Consider the following 16515-nt stretch of genomic DNA (forward strand, 5'->3'; position numbering starts at 1 on the left):
CCAGACCTGCTGACCACACACTGACTCAGGCAGCCCAGATGTAGCTACCACAACTTCCTGTGACAACTCACATTCACTGCAAGGACTTCTGTCACCTCACCTTCAGAAGTTTCTTATCTGTGCTGGTTTTGGCTGGAGTAGTGCTAATTTTCTTCACAGTGACTAGTATGAAGTGGTATGTTGGAATTGTGCTGAAAACAGTGTTGATAATATGGAGATGTTTTTGTTAATCCCGAGCAGCACTAGAACAGCTTCAGGGCCTTTTCTGCTTCTCCTGCTGCTCCTTCAGCAAGAAGGCTGGGGGTGTGCAAGGAATACAGTCAGGACAGCTGACCCCAGCTGACCCATGGTATATTCCATATCATATGATATCATGCTCAGCATACAAATGTTGGGAAGGAGGAAATGGGGGATATTTGGAGTTATCATCTTTTAAAGTCAGTATTCTGTATGATGGAGCCCTACTTTTTTGGGGATGGCTGAACACCTGCCTGCCCATGGGACAAGGTACTTCCTTAGTTTCCTTTGCTTGTGTGAGTGATTTTTCCTTTTCCTATTGAACTGTATTTACTCAACCCATGAGTTTTCTCACTCTTATCCTTCTGATTCTCTTCCCCATCCCACTTGTAGTAGAAACAGAGTGGCTACATGGGGCTTATTTTCCAGCTGGGTATTATTAAACTACAACATTGACACCATCACCACCTCTACAGCTGCCCCTAGACTGCTGGCTCACTCTCCAGCCCACACCTCATCGATTTGGTGATGATATGCCTGGAGTCAAGTCCTTGCCTTAATCAATGTATACTAACTACACCCCTTTACCCACAGTGTCAGTCATTTCATCAGAGAAAGCAATGAGGTCAATCAGGCATAACTGGTACTTGGCAAATCCATGCTGGTTGCTCCAAATCACCTTCTTGTCCTCTGTGTTTTAAAAAAGGACTTCCAAAAGGATTTACTTCATAACCTCCCCAGGGACTGAGGTTATGGCGATTGGCCTGAACTTCAACTTTGCTCACTCTGTTTCTTCATGCATGGGCTTTATTCCTCCCACAAAGCCTGTCCCTGCTTTGGTCTCTTTGCATACCTCCTTCTCCTGGGTCCAGCCCAGTCAGAAGCTCCACATTTATTCTTGCTAGCCCATTGCCATGCTTCCTGACTTCCTGCACATGTGAATGAAACGTTCTTGTGCTCTGATGAAGTTGCCTTGAAGACCAACCAGCTCTCCTGGATGCCTCTACTCTCCAGGGCAGCTTCCAGAGAAAAAATGCAGAGGCCAAGATCTGCCCTTCTGAAGTTCAGGTTTGTAATTCTGCTGTTAATCTTGATCATTCCCCTCAGGACCTTAAACGTTACAATCACCTGGTTGCTGCACACAAGGCTGCCTTGTCCTCTGCATCTTAATCATCTTCTACTTCAATCCATGAAATCAAAACTGATATTTAACAATCTGGAAAATACTTGCCTCTTACTTAGTTTATTTAGTCAGTAAAACTAAGACAGATTTCACATAGCTGGTTTTATAAATGAAAATTTGGTGCAATTGGCTGACCTGCAAAAGAAACCCAAAACAACAACTGACTTCTACTCTAAGCCAGTAAAAGTTTGTGTAGCACACATGTGGAATAGGCCACAAAGTGTGGCAAATACCAAGTATATAGTACTGTGTATGACATCATGCAGCATTCCGTATCAGCTGGGAAATGAATCACCCACCACCTAATCTATAGATTTTCATGTGATGTCCTGTAAAATGGTGTTTTTAAAATCCTAATCAGCAAACATCATTACAGGTATAAAATTTACCCATTATACATGCACAAAACAGGCCTGTGTTACAGCAAGTGAATTGAAACCCATCTTCTTTCTCATATGCAATCACTGTTTTGCTTTTAGAATTTATGCCTCTTGGCAGAAGAGCTGCTTTGTTTTTTTTTAAAATAAAAAACATCTGAAGAATAAAGTGCAAATGGCAAAACTACATTTGGTTCTTTAGGAAAAAGGGCACTTCGCTCTTAATTTCAACTAAAATATAGATGTGGCAAAAAAGAACACTTTCTGTTGAAACTTACCTACATTTCTACCATGTTCTAAATGCACATCTTCATAATTTGCCTAAGACTTATCAGAAAAGATTTTGCTCTGCATATTGTTCTATATCCACTTAAAACTTATTTCCTGATGCAGGCATACTAAAGTACAAAAGTTAACTGTTATGCCTACTTCATGCATAAAGTAGGATTACAAAAATCCTACAAAATTTTCACTGTCAAAAGAATGTCTCCAATAGGGATGTAAAACAAAGCTTGCAACTACTAGATAGTTCATTTACATATAAAGACCACTACATGCCTATTTAAATACTTGAAAAATTTAAGAGAGGCTTCAGTAAAAATCTTCATTAAAGACTATTTACTTCAGAGAAACCTCATGGACAGATACTTTTTTTTTTTGAATGAGTTCAGGTGTCAAAGTACTAGTCCTTTCAAATACAAAAAGAAAGCAAGAAGCATCATCCTCATTAAATACAAAGAAAAGACAACAATTATATTACAGCTGACAAATGGGGAAAGCACATATTCTTGCCAAGAGTTTTCTTGCCAGCTTCTCAGAGAAAACATTACCCATTACCCAAGTCTTGCAGCCACAGTGAACTACTGCTGCATTAAGGCTCAGCTGTCTTCAGGTAGAAGTACTCCTGCACAGACCTGACTGATCCATGCTGTGGGAATTACAGTAAACAGCCAAGTGCACAAGACAGTGCGGACAGTGCATGGCTGGGTCTGCTCAAAAGTCAGGGCACAATAAAGTGTGTTGTGAAGATTCTCCATAGGAGCAAAACCATCTTTTCTCAAAAAGATGGAGGAGAGTTTTCTGGGCTTTAGAATACATGGCTTCCTCAGCAACAAGAAAACATGTCAAAGCAACATCAGGAACTACTAATGGAATTTCAGAAGACAATTATGCTTCCACTTGATCTTTTACCAAGAATATTTTAGAGGGCAGGGAGTAAGGTATATTTACAAAGCTTCTGTAGCTTAATTAATCTTGAATAACAATCCAGTATAGAACCACAAAAATTTGTTTAAAATTTAACACATAGTAACATCAAAACAAACAAATGTTTCCATGGAGATGGCTACCTAAATAAATGCTCACAATGGATACAAGGGCTGACGTCACCCAGGCCTGCCTGCAACCATAGTAACATGCCAGCGTAAACAGAAATATTTTTATTTTTCTATCTAATAATGTCATAGAATTAGCAGTTTTATGGCAGGGCTTAAAACATATTCTTGCAGTGCTCAATGGTAACACTTCTAAAATAAGAGCAGAGATATTTATATAGGGACTATTACTATGACCATGTTGACTACATACAACAAGTGGAGTATGTGTACAGCATTGCTAACGTATCAAATTTCCCCGAGCAGTTGTTGACCCTCAATAAACAAAGAAATTTAAGTTCCTACGGCAACATGCTGGAATGCTGGTAAAAGCTCAGTAGCATCTATTATTCTTGGGTGTTCTGCTCTCCTTAATACAAAAATCCTGAAGTTCTTAGACTGTTGTGTCTCACCGTGTTGCTGGAATAAGAAGAATGCAGCCACATGTTGCTTTTCATACCAAATGCAGAACTCTTCAGTCCCCTTCTCCTCTGTCACCAATGACCTTGCTTTCTCCAAGGCAACAAGATCCACTAAATCCATACTTGCACTCTGCAAGCAAAATACAAGACACACACCCTACAAACTTTTGGAACTCCAGAAGAGTACCAGGAAAGAAACATTTAACTAAGAACTTTTCCAAGAAAGCACGCAAGTGTTTCAGTGACTGAAAAGATGCCCATGGAATTCTCACTGTCATGAAAAACATCCATCTTCAAATGCTACTGCATGCCGGCATATTGTATGTCTCTAAATTCAGTGGGCCCAGATTGCATTGCTGCTTTTCATTAAAGAACTATAAAAGAAAGCTGTCTATGTAAGGTTCAGATAGTAAGTGAAAAATCAATGCATTGAATGATCTAATGTTACTAAGATATTTATACTAAACTACATTTTAGCAGAAATCTGAGATACAGGGAAAATGAAGATATTATCATAATAAAAGAAGTCAGAGTACTAGTTTTGGTCCTGTCACAAATACTTCAGCTACAGTAATTTATGAAAACTACCTTTCCCACAGAATATGACTATGACTTATTCTTTGTCTTCAAGTATGGCAGTGAATTTATGGACCAGTTAAAAAAATCACTTCCTAGGAAGTATTTTCAGGCTTTTTTTTTAACAATTCCGTAAGCCATTTTTTCTGAGAAGAGGTTGCTTCCTTTGCCATTTACAGAAAAAAGGTTTTCCTGGTACCAGTTAGCAGAAGGGACTTTCACATAACTTCAAGCAAGTAACTTTAGGCTAGCTTTGAAATTAAAATTTACCCTGTAACTGGTGTTACTGTTTTATGTAGTCCAAGGAACATATGAAGAAAGGAGTACAACATCTCAGACGTTGACCATGAAACTACAAAAAAGAAAGCTTACTCCATAATTGCATTTACAGTTATGTACGCTTCTGTTGGCTTTGGTGCATTTTTTAACAGATTTCATCCCATAAGATACGGTAGAACTTTTGTCATTCACTCTTCACAACTTCTTTTGCTCTTCCAAGTACAGGATTCATGAAAAGTTAATGACATGATAAGAGATAGCTTTATTGTAAGCTTTGTAACCTAAAAAAATAAGAAAAGTGTACCCTCCTATTAATTACAGAAACTGCACACTGTTCCAACTGCATTAATGCAATCCAAATATTTAGCACAAACGTAGGTGTTTCAACTCTGCTCTCTAGAGAAGCAAATCATAAATATTCATATATATGGCTACTCTTATAGGCAGGCTTCAGCTTTTCATTTCAAGTAATTCCACTGCAAAATTCTTTTGCATTTCTTGTATGTTCTGAGCTAACAATTTTAACAAACATAAAATTGTATTATAATCCACCAAGTTGGAAGGACTTGTGGGACCCTACAAATAACTGTTACACAAAAATATTTGGGGGGAGCAGGGGAGAGATCACCCAATTTACATATTTTCTTACCAAAGAATGCAATTCTAGCAATAATTCTTTCATGTCTGCTATTGTGGATTCTTTGCATTAGACTAGTCCTTCTTCTTATCCTCAAATACATATAAATGTGCTCACATGAAGGCCTTCAGTAGACCTTTTATGCAAGATAAACAGACAAACTACATTTCAGTCTGACCTGACATTCTCATGCATTCCATATTTATTTTCTTATTTGTAACAAAGGTTCAATGGAATTTCTTCAACCTTTATAACACCACTAAACTTCAAATGAACTAATCTCTGAAAGACAGACACATAGGTCCCAGCTTTCAAGAAGTATCACAGACTATTTAAAACTTTCAGGAGTTTTGTTCACTTGGGTTTGGCAGAGGTGGAGAAAGGGTGTTAAGTCTACAAACATGTTCATTACTTCAGAGGTAAAATTTCTCCTGGAGCAGAGCAAGTTGCCAATTAGTGAATAAAACATTATCTTTCAGTAGCTCTTAAGTAAACATATCTCCTATTAATTTTCCTTGTTACTTTACCCTATCTGCAATGTTTAGTTCCTACCTATTTTGCCAGTATCTACTAGAATAATAAATAAAGCCTGGGAAAGTTAGCAAGACAACAAATGTGGGCTTTATACATAGTAACTCATAAATCCAAAGAACATTTCTATTAGATTAATTATTTTCTAGTGTCTGAACAACATGTGCCATTGTCATAAACTCTTAAGTACAGCTTGCTAGAAAACAACCCTGCTAGGTACAGTAGCTTCCCAGTAACAGAACTAACAGAAAATATGTTTGGAAGTTCTAACACAATGCTAGATGGCAATTGTAGTTGGGTGGCAAACAATTATTTTAAATGTTTGTTGTGCTCCCTGGCTAGCCTACAACTGCTAAAATCCACGAGCCACATCCTACTGAACCATCACTTTTGCTGAACATAAGAATCCCAGGCTGAGGCTAATCTTGTGAGACACACTTTAGCTCAAGAGCCCAAAACCAAGAGTGATGCACAAAGCCTTCTGGTAACCATAAGGAGAATTCTTATTGAAACATGGAAGTTGCACTTCGCACTTTTGGAGGGAGTTGGAGATTCTTCTATAGTGACTAAGGTTTTACATTTAACATAGATGGGGAAAATCTTAGTTTGTCAAAAAACCAAAGAGCTCTGCTGGGAAAGAGCTGCTTGTAAAATAAAAATGAGTGTGAGTTTATTATGTGAGTATGCCTGCTTTGATGCATTCCCAAATCTATCATTATCCTTGCCTTGAGCTTAGGGTTAAATGTGAAGTAAAAGAGAAAGCAAGGAAAAACAGCCGTCTGAACATGCTCAACAAATCCTGTATGCCCAGCTTATGCTTAACCCTCCTAAGTTAAAGTATATTACTGACACTTGAGTCCCTATAGCCATTAGATCTTCCCTTTTTAAAACTTAAAATATTATATGTGAAATAAATGTGATCTAGACTAAAAAGACTTGCTGACACATGCACTCAAGAATAAAAATGTAAAAAACTCACAAAACCCTAACAGTTAAGAAAATGTGGAAGTATACTTACTGAAAGCATACATTCAAAAAATACAGACCTTCCTAATAAGGACAGCAAATCTCAGCTCCCATATGCCACTTATGCAATATAATTTAAAAATAAAATAATTTTAAAAGAGAAGAATACATAAAATATATGTTATATGTACAGGTTGAGGAATTAACAAAAATTAAACAATTAAAACTAAGATACTTTTGCATTTGATGCAGTTATCTACTAAGCTATTAAATACTGGAGTGCTGGTGTTGGCTAGGGTGGAGTTCATTTTCTTCACAATGGCTGGTATGGGGCTGTATTTTGGATTTGTGCTGAGCACAGGGCTGATAATTTAGTGATATTTTTGTTATTGCTGAGCAGGACTTCTGCACGTCCAGAAAAGCCAAGGCCTTTTCTGCTTTCCATACTGCCATGCTGGCAATGAATGTGGGGGTGCTTGGGAGGGGACACAGCCAGGAAAGGTGAAGTGACCCGAACTGACCAGAGCGATATTCCAGACCACACGACATCATGGTCAGTAAATAAAGTGGAGGGAGGAAGGAGGAAGGGGCGGGGGGGGGGACATTTGGAGTGATGGTGTTTGTATTCCCAACTTGTTATATGTGATGGGCTCTGCTCTCCTGGGGATGGCAGAACATCAGGCTGCCCATGGAAAGCACTGAATTAACTTATTGTTTTCTTTTGCTTTTCCTATTAAACTGTCTTTATCTCACCTGTGAGTTTTCCAGCTTTTACTCTAAATACTCTCCCCAGTGCTGCTGGTGGGGGAGTGAGCAAGCGGCTGCACAGAGCTTGGCCACTGGCTGAGGTTAAACCAGGACAACTGGATAGAGGAAAAGATGGTATGCCTCTTCCAAGAGAAATAACAACACCTAACAGTGGTCACAGCAGCGAGGTCTGAGAAACTGCTGAGCTAGCCCTCCCCCTCAAGAGGCAAAGACAAGAACCCTCACGCTGAGCTGGGAGCATTCAACTGGGAGCTGGGAGCAGCAAGGGGATTTGCTAACATTCCCCGGGAGGCTCAGGTGCCTGCCACCTTACAATTCACTCCTGCACAACAGGATGGGATTCTTTCTGCCCCAGTCACCAAACCTCATACTTCCTTACATCTGCTAATGCTGTACATCTGTTTATGCCATATCATGGGGTCATCCTGTCACTACAGAGTCCAGAAACTTATATTATAAAGTACCACTAAGATTATATTTATCTACAGGAAATAATAAAACAATTTTAAGCTGATGAAAGTCAAAGAAAATTTCAAATAAGCCAGCTCTCTAACTTCATTCAAGTAGGGACTGAAACAAGGACAAGAGGGTGGGAGTGTGCATATGTAGTGTTTTCAGTTATCCCTAAGATAAGACCCTCAAGGAGAAAAGAAACAAAGAGAGAAATCAATCAAATAAGTAAGGTCATTCTAACTATATATGTTACACAGACAATTTTCAAGATTAATGGTCTTTTCTTCTCTGCCTCTCTCCAGTTTGATGCAGTCTAAATGGTCAGTGCTTGTAGCAAGATTTTCCAACTACCTTGCAAGCAATGCAGTTTGCATGTTCTCCCAGCATTACACCCCAACAGTTGAGTGCACAAGCCAAGTAAGTGTTCCTACAGGCTACAAGTACAATTAAGGGACCCCTTTAAAAAGTATGTCCCACAACACAATGACATGTGAGACAATTTGAACAATTAATGTGGTAATAAAAACCAGAAAAGACAAGATTGTCATATCAGATGACATAGGAATATGAAAGGTGAAAATAATCCAATTCTACACATAAAGCAAAACCAAAAAAATTATTTGGGACTTCATCCAGAACATGCCATAACAGATTACTTACTTGTTAACATATTTCCTTTAATATTTCTCTTAGATTTGACAAGTTTCTGAGTAAGCCTGCCTAGGTTTTCAACTGGGGACAGTTTCACTAAAGCTCCAGTCACAAAAATAAGATCAGATGACCAAGATAATCATAATTCATCATAGCCAAGGGTCATCATCAGTCTGGCATGGCCCTACACTTCAAAACTGAGCTGGTGTTGTGCTGGACATCATGACTGTTAGAATACTGACTTTTAGTACATATCCCACCTAAGCCTCCGTCCTCTGAGGCCAAGCTTTGGCAAGATCATCCTGACATCCTGACTTCATTCAGATATCTTTCAGGAAATATTAACAGCACTTACTGCAGACCAGTTTATTGGAATAGCCTGCATTTATCCTGATCACATCATAGTCTTTGTATAGTGTAACACTTGTGAAACTGAAGTCAATTTAAGATAGTAGGTCAGAAGCTGAAAGCTGTATTTTCAGATCAAGCAAGAAAATTTTGTAAAGGAACAAGAAAGAGATTGATTTTGTCAAACAGTGTCTCACAACATCAGAAGCAACAGAAGGTAATGGTATATGGTATCTATAAAACACAGTGGCAGGGGGAGGGCGGGGAGAGGGAAGACAATGAAATTATGGCTAAAATGAACTTACTTGATTTTACTGAAGACGATGTCAACATCTGTGGTTGTCACATTCTTCCCATCTATGATATTGCAGTCCTTACATAGCTTTGACCAGTTCTTCCCATGCATTTCTTTTCCTGTGGCTCTCGTATCACCATGGACGGCAAATTTTCTAAAGGCCTCTTCCAGAGCACTTATTTCTCCTGCCGTAGCTCCCTCATGGGAGTTTGATTCTGAGGATAACCGTTTTGCTGGTTTTGCTGATTTTTCAGCCATTGTGCTACAAAGAAAAGGAGGGTAAACTTATCGCATTAATTTGCACTAGATTACTTTCTGTCAATCTACATGCTAGAATTCATGTCACATAGGAAGTCCATATGAAGAATAAATGGTCTATAAAGTTAGAAAGAACTCACTACCCTCCACCATCAAAAATCAGTGTAAACAGAGAACTCTGCTCATCTGGGAAAAAAAATTCTAGTGCATAAAAAAAAAAGGGTACAGCAAGAAACTAGGGACACAAAACTAGTTTCACCATCATTACATCAGCCATCAAAAGAACACTTAATACTTGCTCCTTTTTTTTTTCTTAAATGGCAATCATCACAGTCACTCTGTTGATTTGAACAGAAGTATGCCCTTTACACTGTAGGCATTACTATGTACTTGTATTTCTGAAGGAAACATAAAGATCCCTTTATTTTCTGGACTTCAACTTAATTTTTCAGAAAAAAAAAAAATTATATGTATTTTTGAAACACAACAAAAATATTAATGTTAGAACCCTTATGTTACATTATGTAAGGGCTAACAAGTACAAGACAAGTCTCTCTTGTTATCCAGACCATTTATCTCTCAAGTTTATGCCCAAAGAACTGCAGCTGAGAAATTCATTTGGAATGGACATATCCATGATGGAGGCATACTGAGAAGGGATGTCATTACTGCAGACAAGAACTTTCAGACTACTCCAAATACACATAGTTTAGGTTTGCCTTTTCAATGAAACCTTAAACTCTGCAACAGAATACTATTTCCAGGTGTCTTCACAAAAAAAAACCCCACACTCAAGTGCCAGAAGCACATCATAGAAACCTTTGTCTTCTGCCCAGGCACTCTTGGCATGGCAGAAGTAAGACACAAAAAGCCTAGGGACTAAAAGGCCTAGGGACTAAAAAGCCTAGGCACAGGGCACACTGCCTGCCTGCTCCAACAAGGTGCACACAGACTGACACCACCATCACAACGGTGGTGCTGTTACAAATTTTTAACCCATAAAGAGATGGTTAAAGTATCAGAAATCTGGCAAATGCTAGATTAGGGCTGGAAAGCCCATCATACTTACCCAGCCTTTCTTCTAAAGCTCCAGCTGTGTGTGGGATGTGATTAACATATGCAGAGATGGGTAGGTATTTCTAGTTAAGGTTTTATTTCCTCATCAGACACAAAGTTCTTTTGGTTTATATACTGTACATCAGTGCGCCTCAGCATGGGAAAGGGTTCTAAAATTCTCTCTCCTCCTATACTGTTTAAATTCTGACACTCAAACAAACATGACATACCCTTCCCTGCACAATGTAACAGAACTAACCATAGCTGCTTGCTACACAGCAGTTATTGTCGAGGTTTTTGATTAGAAAGAATCTTTTAATTAAAAACATACTAAAAGGACCTCTGTCCTTCACACTTGAGCAAACACAGCATGGTCAAAGCACTACTGCCTTTTTTGAAAACATGTAAATGCTAAATAAATCCCTTGTTATATCTTAAGCCAGGGGATCCTTCTGTTCTGTTTACACAGTCAGCACATGTTTTGGCCAACAAACCAAAATGCTAAATTAAAATTATTATGACAGAAATTTACTAACTGTAGCCTGCGAATTGTATGTGCACCTATGAAATAAAAAGTGAAGTACAGAGGGGGGAAAAAGAGTTTGAATATGTCAAGTTCATTAAAAAGTTTAAAAACTAACCAATTCCCATTTCTATTTCCTTTGCATTCTGCTTATTGTCCAAAGAGGAATTTTACCTCAAAAACCTTATCTGAAAGCATCCCAACACTGAAACTCTAAAACAAAAATGTGCAGTAAATTAAATGCTACTGCAAACATTAAGACACACATATTTTCACCAAAATGTGTCCAGATAAAATCTTCTGTTTCATCAGGCTACATTCTTTTGCCACCAAAACAGAAGTAAAAGAACATAAGAAAAACCAAAAAAACCCTATTGACCTAACGTATACAACAGAGTATTTCATTAAAAATCAGATCATGAAGATCTATGATGTACCTCTACATTCAAGAAAGCTTGACTTCCAAAAGCAGAAGTCTCTTCCAAGCTTGTAGCATTTCAAATCAACTGGAGCTAAAATACAGAGCCAGAAATTTTCCAAGCTAATATTAACTGGCTAGAGAAAGAGAGTACAGATCAGCAAAAAACAAAGTCTGCGTAGGATATTAAAAACCAAAGTTACCTTCGTATGCAAGAAACGGGACACGAAAAGGTGAAAATTTTCAAAGGTAAGGTATGCATGATTTCCATCAGTTTGTAATTCTATCTTGTAGCAAATAAACTTCCCAAAAAATTTTCAGGGATAGCTCCTGCTTGCTCTTAGCAATTCTCTTAGGAAGCTATACCCAGAGTGAGTATAGATACAACAATAGCACAGTTTACAAACTATAAAGAAGAGAATATCTGTGCCATTCTGTCTCTTCTGAAATTGCAAAATATAACCACGTGCCTACATTTTTAAGTATCTCCTGAACAAAATCTTTCCTTAACCAGTGTCAGTGCCTTGCTGGCCAATTGCTTAATGATTTGTTGTGTATAATCATAAATCAACTTTGCACAGCACAGCAGAATCATGTTTTATTATCTTATGCAGTCTTTAATATGATAGCTGTATCAACTGAAAGAATTTTTTACTTATTTTCAGTAGCTAATAAATTTAAACTTTATAAACTTGCTATAGGAAAAATGCTCAGGAACATATTTGGCCTTCAGAAAGATAGCTCCATACTAACTTCTCTCACTCATTAATAAATGAAGTTTGTATTTGGGTTTTTTGACTTGTTCTGGATCAGGCTGAACAGACACACTACAGAAAAGGCTTTAGTTTTGAATGGTGAAATCTGGTATGCAAAACAGACTCATTTCAAATAAATCCTTGCCATCTAAAGCGGAAAGTCAAGGAGAGATTAAAACCAGGGCTCTGTGGTGGTTGCCAAATATTATTACGGACACTCCTTGTTGAATCATAATTACAGTTTACTTGTTAAAATCCTATGTAATAGCATGAAATATATTAAAAAGAAGCTACCTGGATTTATGAAAAAATTTTCTAGTCTCAATTTAAATTTTTCTTTCTTAACACTACAAACAACACAGTGTGAAGAGAACTATATTTGCTAACATACTATAATTAGAAGGTAAAGAACTGCACAACATAGGATATAAAATTAAGACTTTGAATGGGGCCAGCTCCTTTAACTATTTTTAGTGATTAGAGATAAGGAAGGAGAACATGTCATGTTGAAGAAATGATCTGTCAAACAGAAATAAAGAATATGCTATTTGACAAAAATTCAACACCAAATGCTGTTCTGAGTCTTCCTTATCCTTTTTCCCTGGACAAAGGAATCAAAAGGTGCTTGGTACATTCTGCTAGAAGTAAAGATTATGAGTAAGTTGGGGCAGGACCACAGTAAGAAGATAAGCGAAAGACAAAAGGAAGTGATTACTCTAGAATACCAACTATAAAATACAGTAAAACAAAATTAAGCCACTGTTGAAAAACACGAGCTGTATAGATGCCGACTACAACAACTACTGCTAACCAAAGAAATGCCTTTCATCACCATCCAAAAAGTCTAATATGTATACAATTAGACAATGCCAATTTCCAGTCAGCAGAAAGAAGGCGGGACTGCCATCAATACAATCCTCTCCAAATACTGCATGCTCCAAGCAAGCAGGTCCACATCACCAAAAGTAGCCAGACAAGCAAGAGGTACAAGCAGATGCTAGAGTTTAGGAGGTTTGCAAAAGAACAACTATTCTCCAAAAAAATGGAGTTTCAGAAACCCACTGAATACTTAAGACAGTTAGGTGCTGTGTTATGAACTGCTATAGTCTGTGTCCTTTAGTAACATGAAAAAAACAGTTCTTCTCCCTTCCCTCACTCTGCAATAGGTAAATAATACAGCACATTATACACAAATTGAGCCAGGGATCAAACTAACTCATGTTAACTGATGCTAGCCACTGACTTCATTTTACTATCTTATGCTAAATAGACTGAAAGTGCAGATCCATGTTCTCAGCACATGCCTGAGCCATTAGAAAAAGTTTTCTAATATCATCAAACTTCCTTTTAGCCAGAGACTAGAAAATATACTCATCTGCAGACAGATAGCTGGGAGGCCTCCACTAGATAAAGTCACTTATTAACCTGGATTCTTGCATAAAAGATGGGACAAGAAGTAAATGTTTCTGTGAATTTCAGTTGTCAATTTCTAGAGCTGTGTGAATAACCAAAGCCTCAGTACTAACCAGCTGCCGACTCTACTGAAGGATTTATATTAATTTACACTCTTTCACTTATCCACACCCTCTCCAGGTGTCAACAAACTGCAGGAGTTCTGGTATAGTGTTGATTTAAATTTGTGGGACTTGCTCTTACAACTAATCCAACTCTAAGCAGCAAGAAGACTCACTAAGTCCCAGAGCATTTTTTCCAACAATTTCAGAAGCTTTTGCAACTCTGAAGATGCATGTATCCTAACAGGTAAAAATTCACCACTGCACCTTTACTACACCATCCCTGACAACTAATTAATGGCTTATTTGCTCACCAGAAAGCTTAATACCTGTAACACAAATTATTATCACTGCCATGCCATGAATAGGGAAACCAAAGGAGTGGGACGAAGAAACATGTCTGTTCTGTTCCGCAGTATTCAGAACATCATGAGGACCCTGGGACCTATATTCTACACTACTTTAATTATTACAGTCACATAAAGCAGATACATGAGTGTAATGACTACTCTAAGAGCCAACATTCTCTGATGTGATAAAGGAAATAAAATATATTCTCACTAGCTGCAAATCTATTAAACCCCTTTAGGATCTCCACATAAAAAACCTATTTTCTAAAAAAAAAAAAAAAAAAAAAATATTATATATATATATATATATATATATATATATATATATATATATATATATATACACACACACGTTACAGAATCACAGAATCAGTAGGTTGGAAAAGACCTTCAAGATCATCAAGTCCAACCCATGCCCTAACACCTCAACTAAACCATGGCACCGAGTGCCACACCCAGTCTTTTTTTAAACACATCCAGGGATGGTGACTCCACCACCTCCGCAAGACCATTCCAGAACTTTATCACTCTTTCCAAGAAAAACCTTTTCCTAATATTCAACCTATATTTCCCTTGGCATAGCTTAAGACTGATACACATATCAGCAGGATACAAAAATCTGAATGCCTATTTTTTTCTGCCATACCATGTACTTTTTCATCCGCTTTGTCTGGCTCACCTCTAATAGCTTTCATCTGCAGGAAGTTTTAAACAGTATTAAAAAACAGTTTTAATGGAAGTCATCTCACAACATCAACTGCCATGGAAACAAATATGAGTGTAACTGTATAACACAGAACAACAGACTAGAACATTACAGCATTATTACAGCCTCAGATACATTCACATTAATGAAAAAGGCAGTGTATTTTTCAACTGTTCATGCTTTAGAATACTTATCAACCAAGAATTTGCTAAAATTAGGTCAAAAGTCTAGTGTGAATTAAGGGAAACTTCCAATTCACACTTTTAAAGAGCAGAATCATTCAAGAATCAAGCAGACCTCTGACTGCTAAGACTGATGAATTTTCAGAATTCAACAGCACAACGGCACAGCTGCAATGCAATAATGGTACTGCTAGCACCTCCTCTTTCCTGTAACACTCACCTTTGCCCAGGCCAGCCTTATTTCTCAGGTGTAATACTCACCTCCAGCACAACCCGCAACACGACAGCACAAAGTTATGTTTACAATGATCATCAAGGCCATCATCTAGCTAGGAAATAAAGTCTGCAGTGTAAATTCCTCAGGCTCCTGAAACCTAAAATGCACTATCTGTTCATGGTCTCAATCTTAGCCCTGATACCTCCCTAATTTCTTAATCCTTTCTAGCATACACCCCAGACAACTAGTTTTATATGTTCAGTGTTATCTGTTTTTACCTTCCATTCTCCTGCTCATTTTTAATGCCCACCAAGTTTTGGTAAGCCTGCAGGTGCTTAGGGCACAATTTTTATCAGAATCTGTTACTGCACTGTTGGTAAAACCCATCCAATGTACCACAAGCAGTTGCCATCCAAAATTTCTTAAGACCTTCTAGCCAAAAAGTAAAAAAGAAAGCAACTTTTCAATGAGCACAGGAGGTGTTATTTCTATGAGTTAATTGAGTGCATAATGAATTATGAAACTGTGCAACGCATTTGGATTTGCCTGACTGCATCTGGTTTATTTTAGTACTTGATCCATCTTCTCCTTGTTATAAAAGCTTAACAAAATTGCAATGAAAGGGAATTCTCATTTATTTTCCCTCTGTAATTATTTATGCCAAATAAAAACAGCGGAGACAAAGTACAGCAGATGGAATCTTTTTCCCACATTTCTGCATAAACATTCAAGCTTAGGGAAGGACAAACAGATGGAGAAATGCAACATCCTCCTAATAAAAAGCAATGCTGTAGACCGCTCTTAAAGCTTCCCCTAAGCTTCCTTCACAGCTACCTGCAGGAACCAGAGTTGAAACATTTCTCTTCAGAGATCTGCTCTGACTATATTTCTCCACATGTGATGAAGTGAATGACAGCCATCCATTTTCCCTAGCATACAATACAGAAGGCAAATGAGCAGAGATCACTGCAAAGCTAACAAATCTATCTACAGTTAACCCATCTTTACCTAAAGAAAATGAAATCCTTTTGCAGGCTTTATGAGGAACTGCATATAGCTGAACCTCAAGTTCTCTTAACAATATATGTGAATTTAGCACTATGGACAAGGGCAAGGCTGGCCAGATCATGCAGATACATTTAGACCTTCAGCAGGACACACACAGAGTAACACAAAAGGTACCTACTGGTAGGTACCAGGTAACCTGCCCAATGTTTCTCCTCAGCAAAACAGTATTTCAGACTGTGAACATATGCCATCACATATGCCATTAATGGACCTAACTTAGAAAACGTGTTTTCCAGCACAGAGATTATTTTGACTGCTGACAAATTATTGTTACTGTTGTATTTCTAAAAACTATTGCTATTCAGCTAGTTACTTCTACAATGTTGCTTGAAATACAAAACTAAGTTTAGCTTAGTAAATTACACTCCTCCA

The 16515-nt window shown here is 37.8% G+C and overlaps 1 protein-coding gene across 8 annotated transcripts in view; it reads right to left on the reverse strand.

Moving 5' to 3' along the window:
- Positions 1–16515, reverse strand: part of TPPP (tubulin polymerization promoting protein) — a 72520-nt gene that overhangs the window by 49816 nt on the left and 6189 nt on the right. For all 8 annotated transcript variants that reach the window (XR_010363397.1, XR_010363396.1, XR_010363394.1 and 5 more), the window contains exon 2: positions 9107–9358. Coding sequence is in view for 4 of the 8 variants with exons in the window: in XM_064421875.1 (XP_064277945.1) it covers positions 9107–9354 (248 nt within the window). In the remaining 4 variants the exon portion in view is untranslated. The remainder of the gene's footprint in view (positions 1–9106; positions 9359–16515) is intronic.

The sequence above is a fragment of the Passer domesticus genome, chromosome 1 (genome assembly GCF_036417665.1).
Source record: "Passer domesticus isolate bPasDom1 chromosome 1, bPasDom1.hap1, whole genome shotgun sequence".
NCBI classification, from domain to species: Eukaryota; Metazoa; Chordata; class Aves; order Passeriformes; family Passeridae; genus Passer; species Passer domesticus.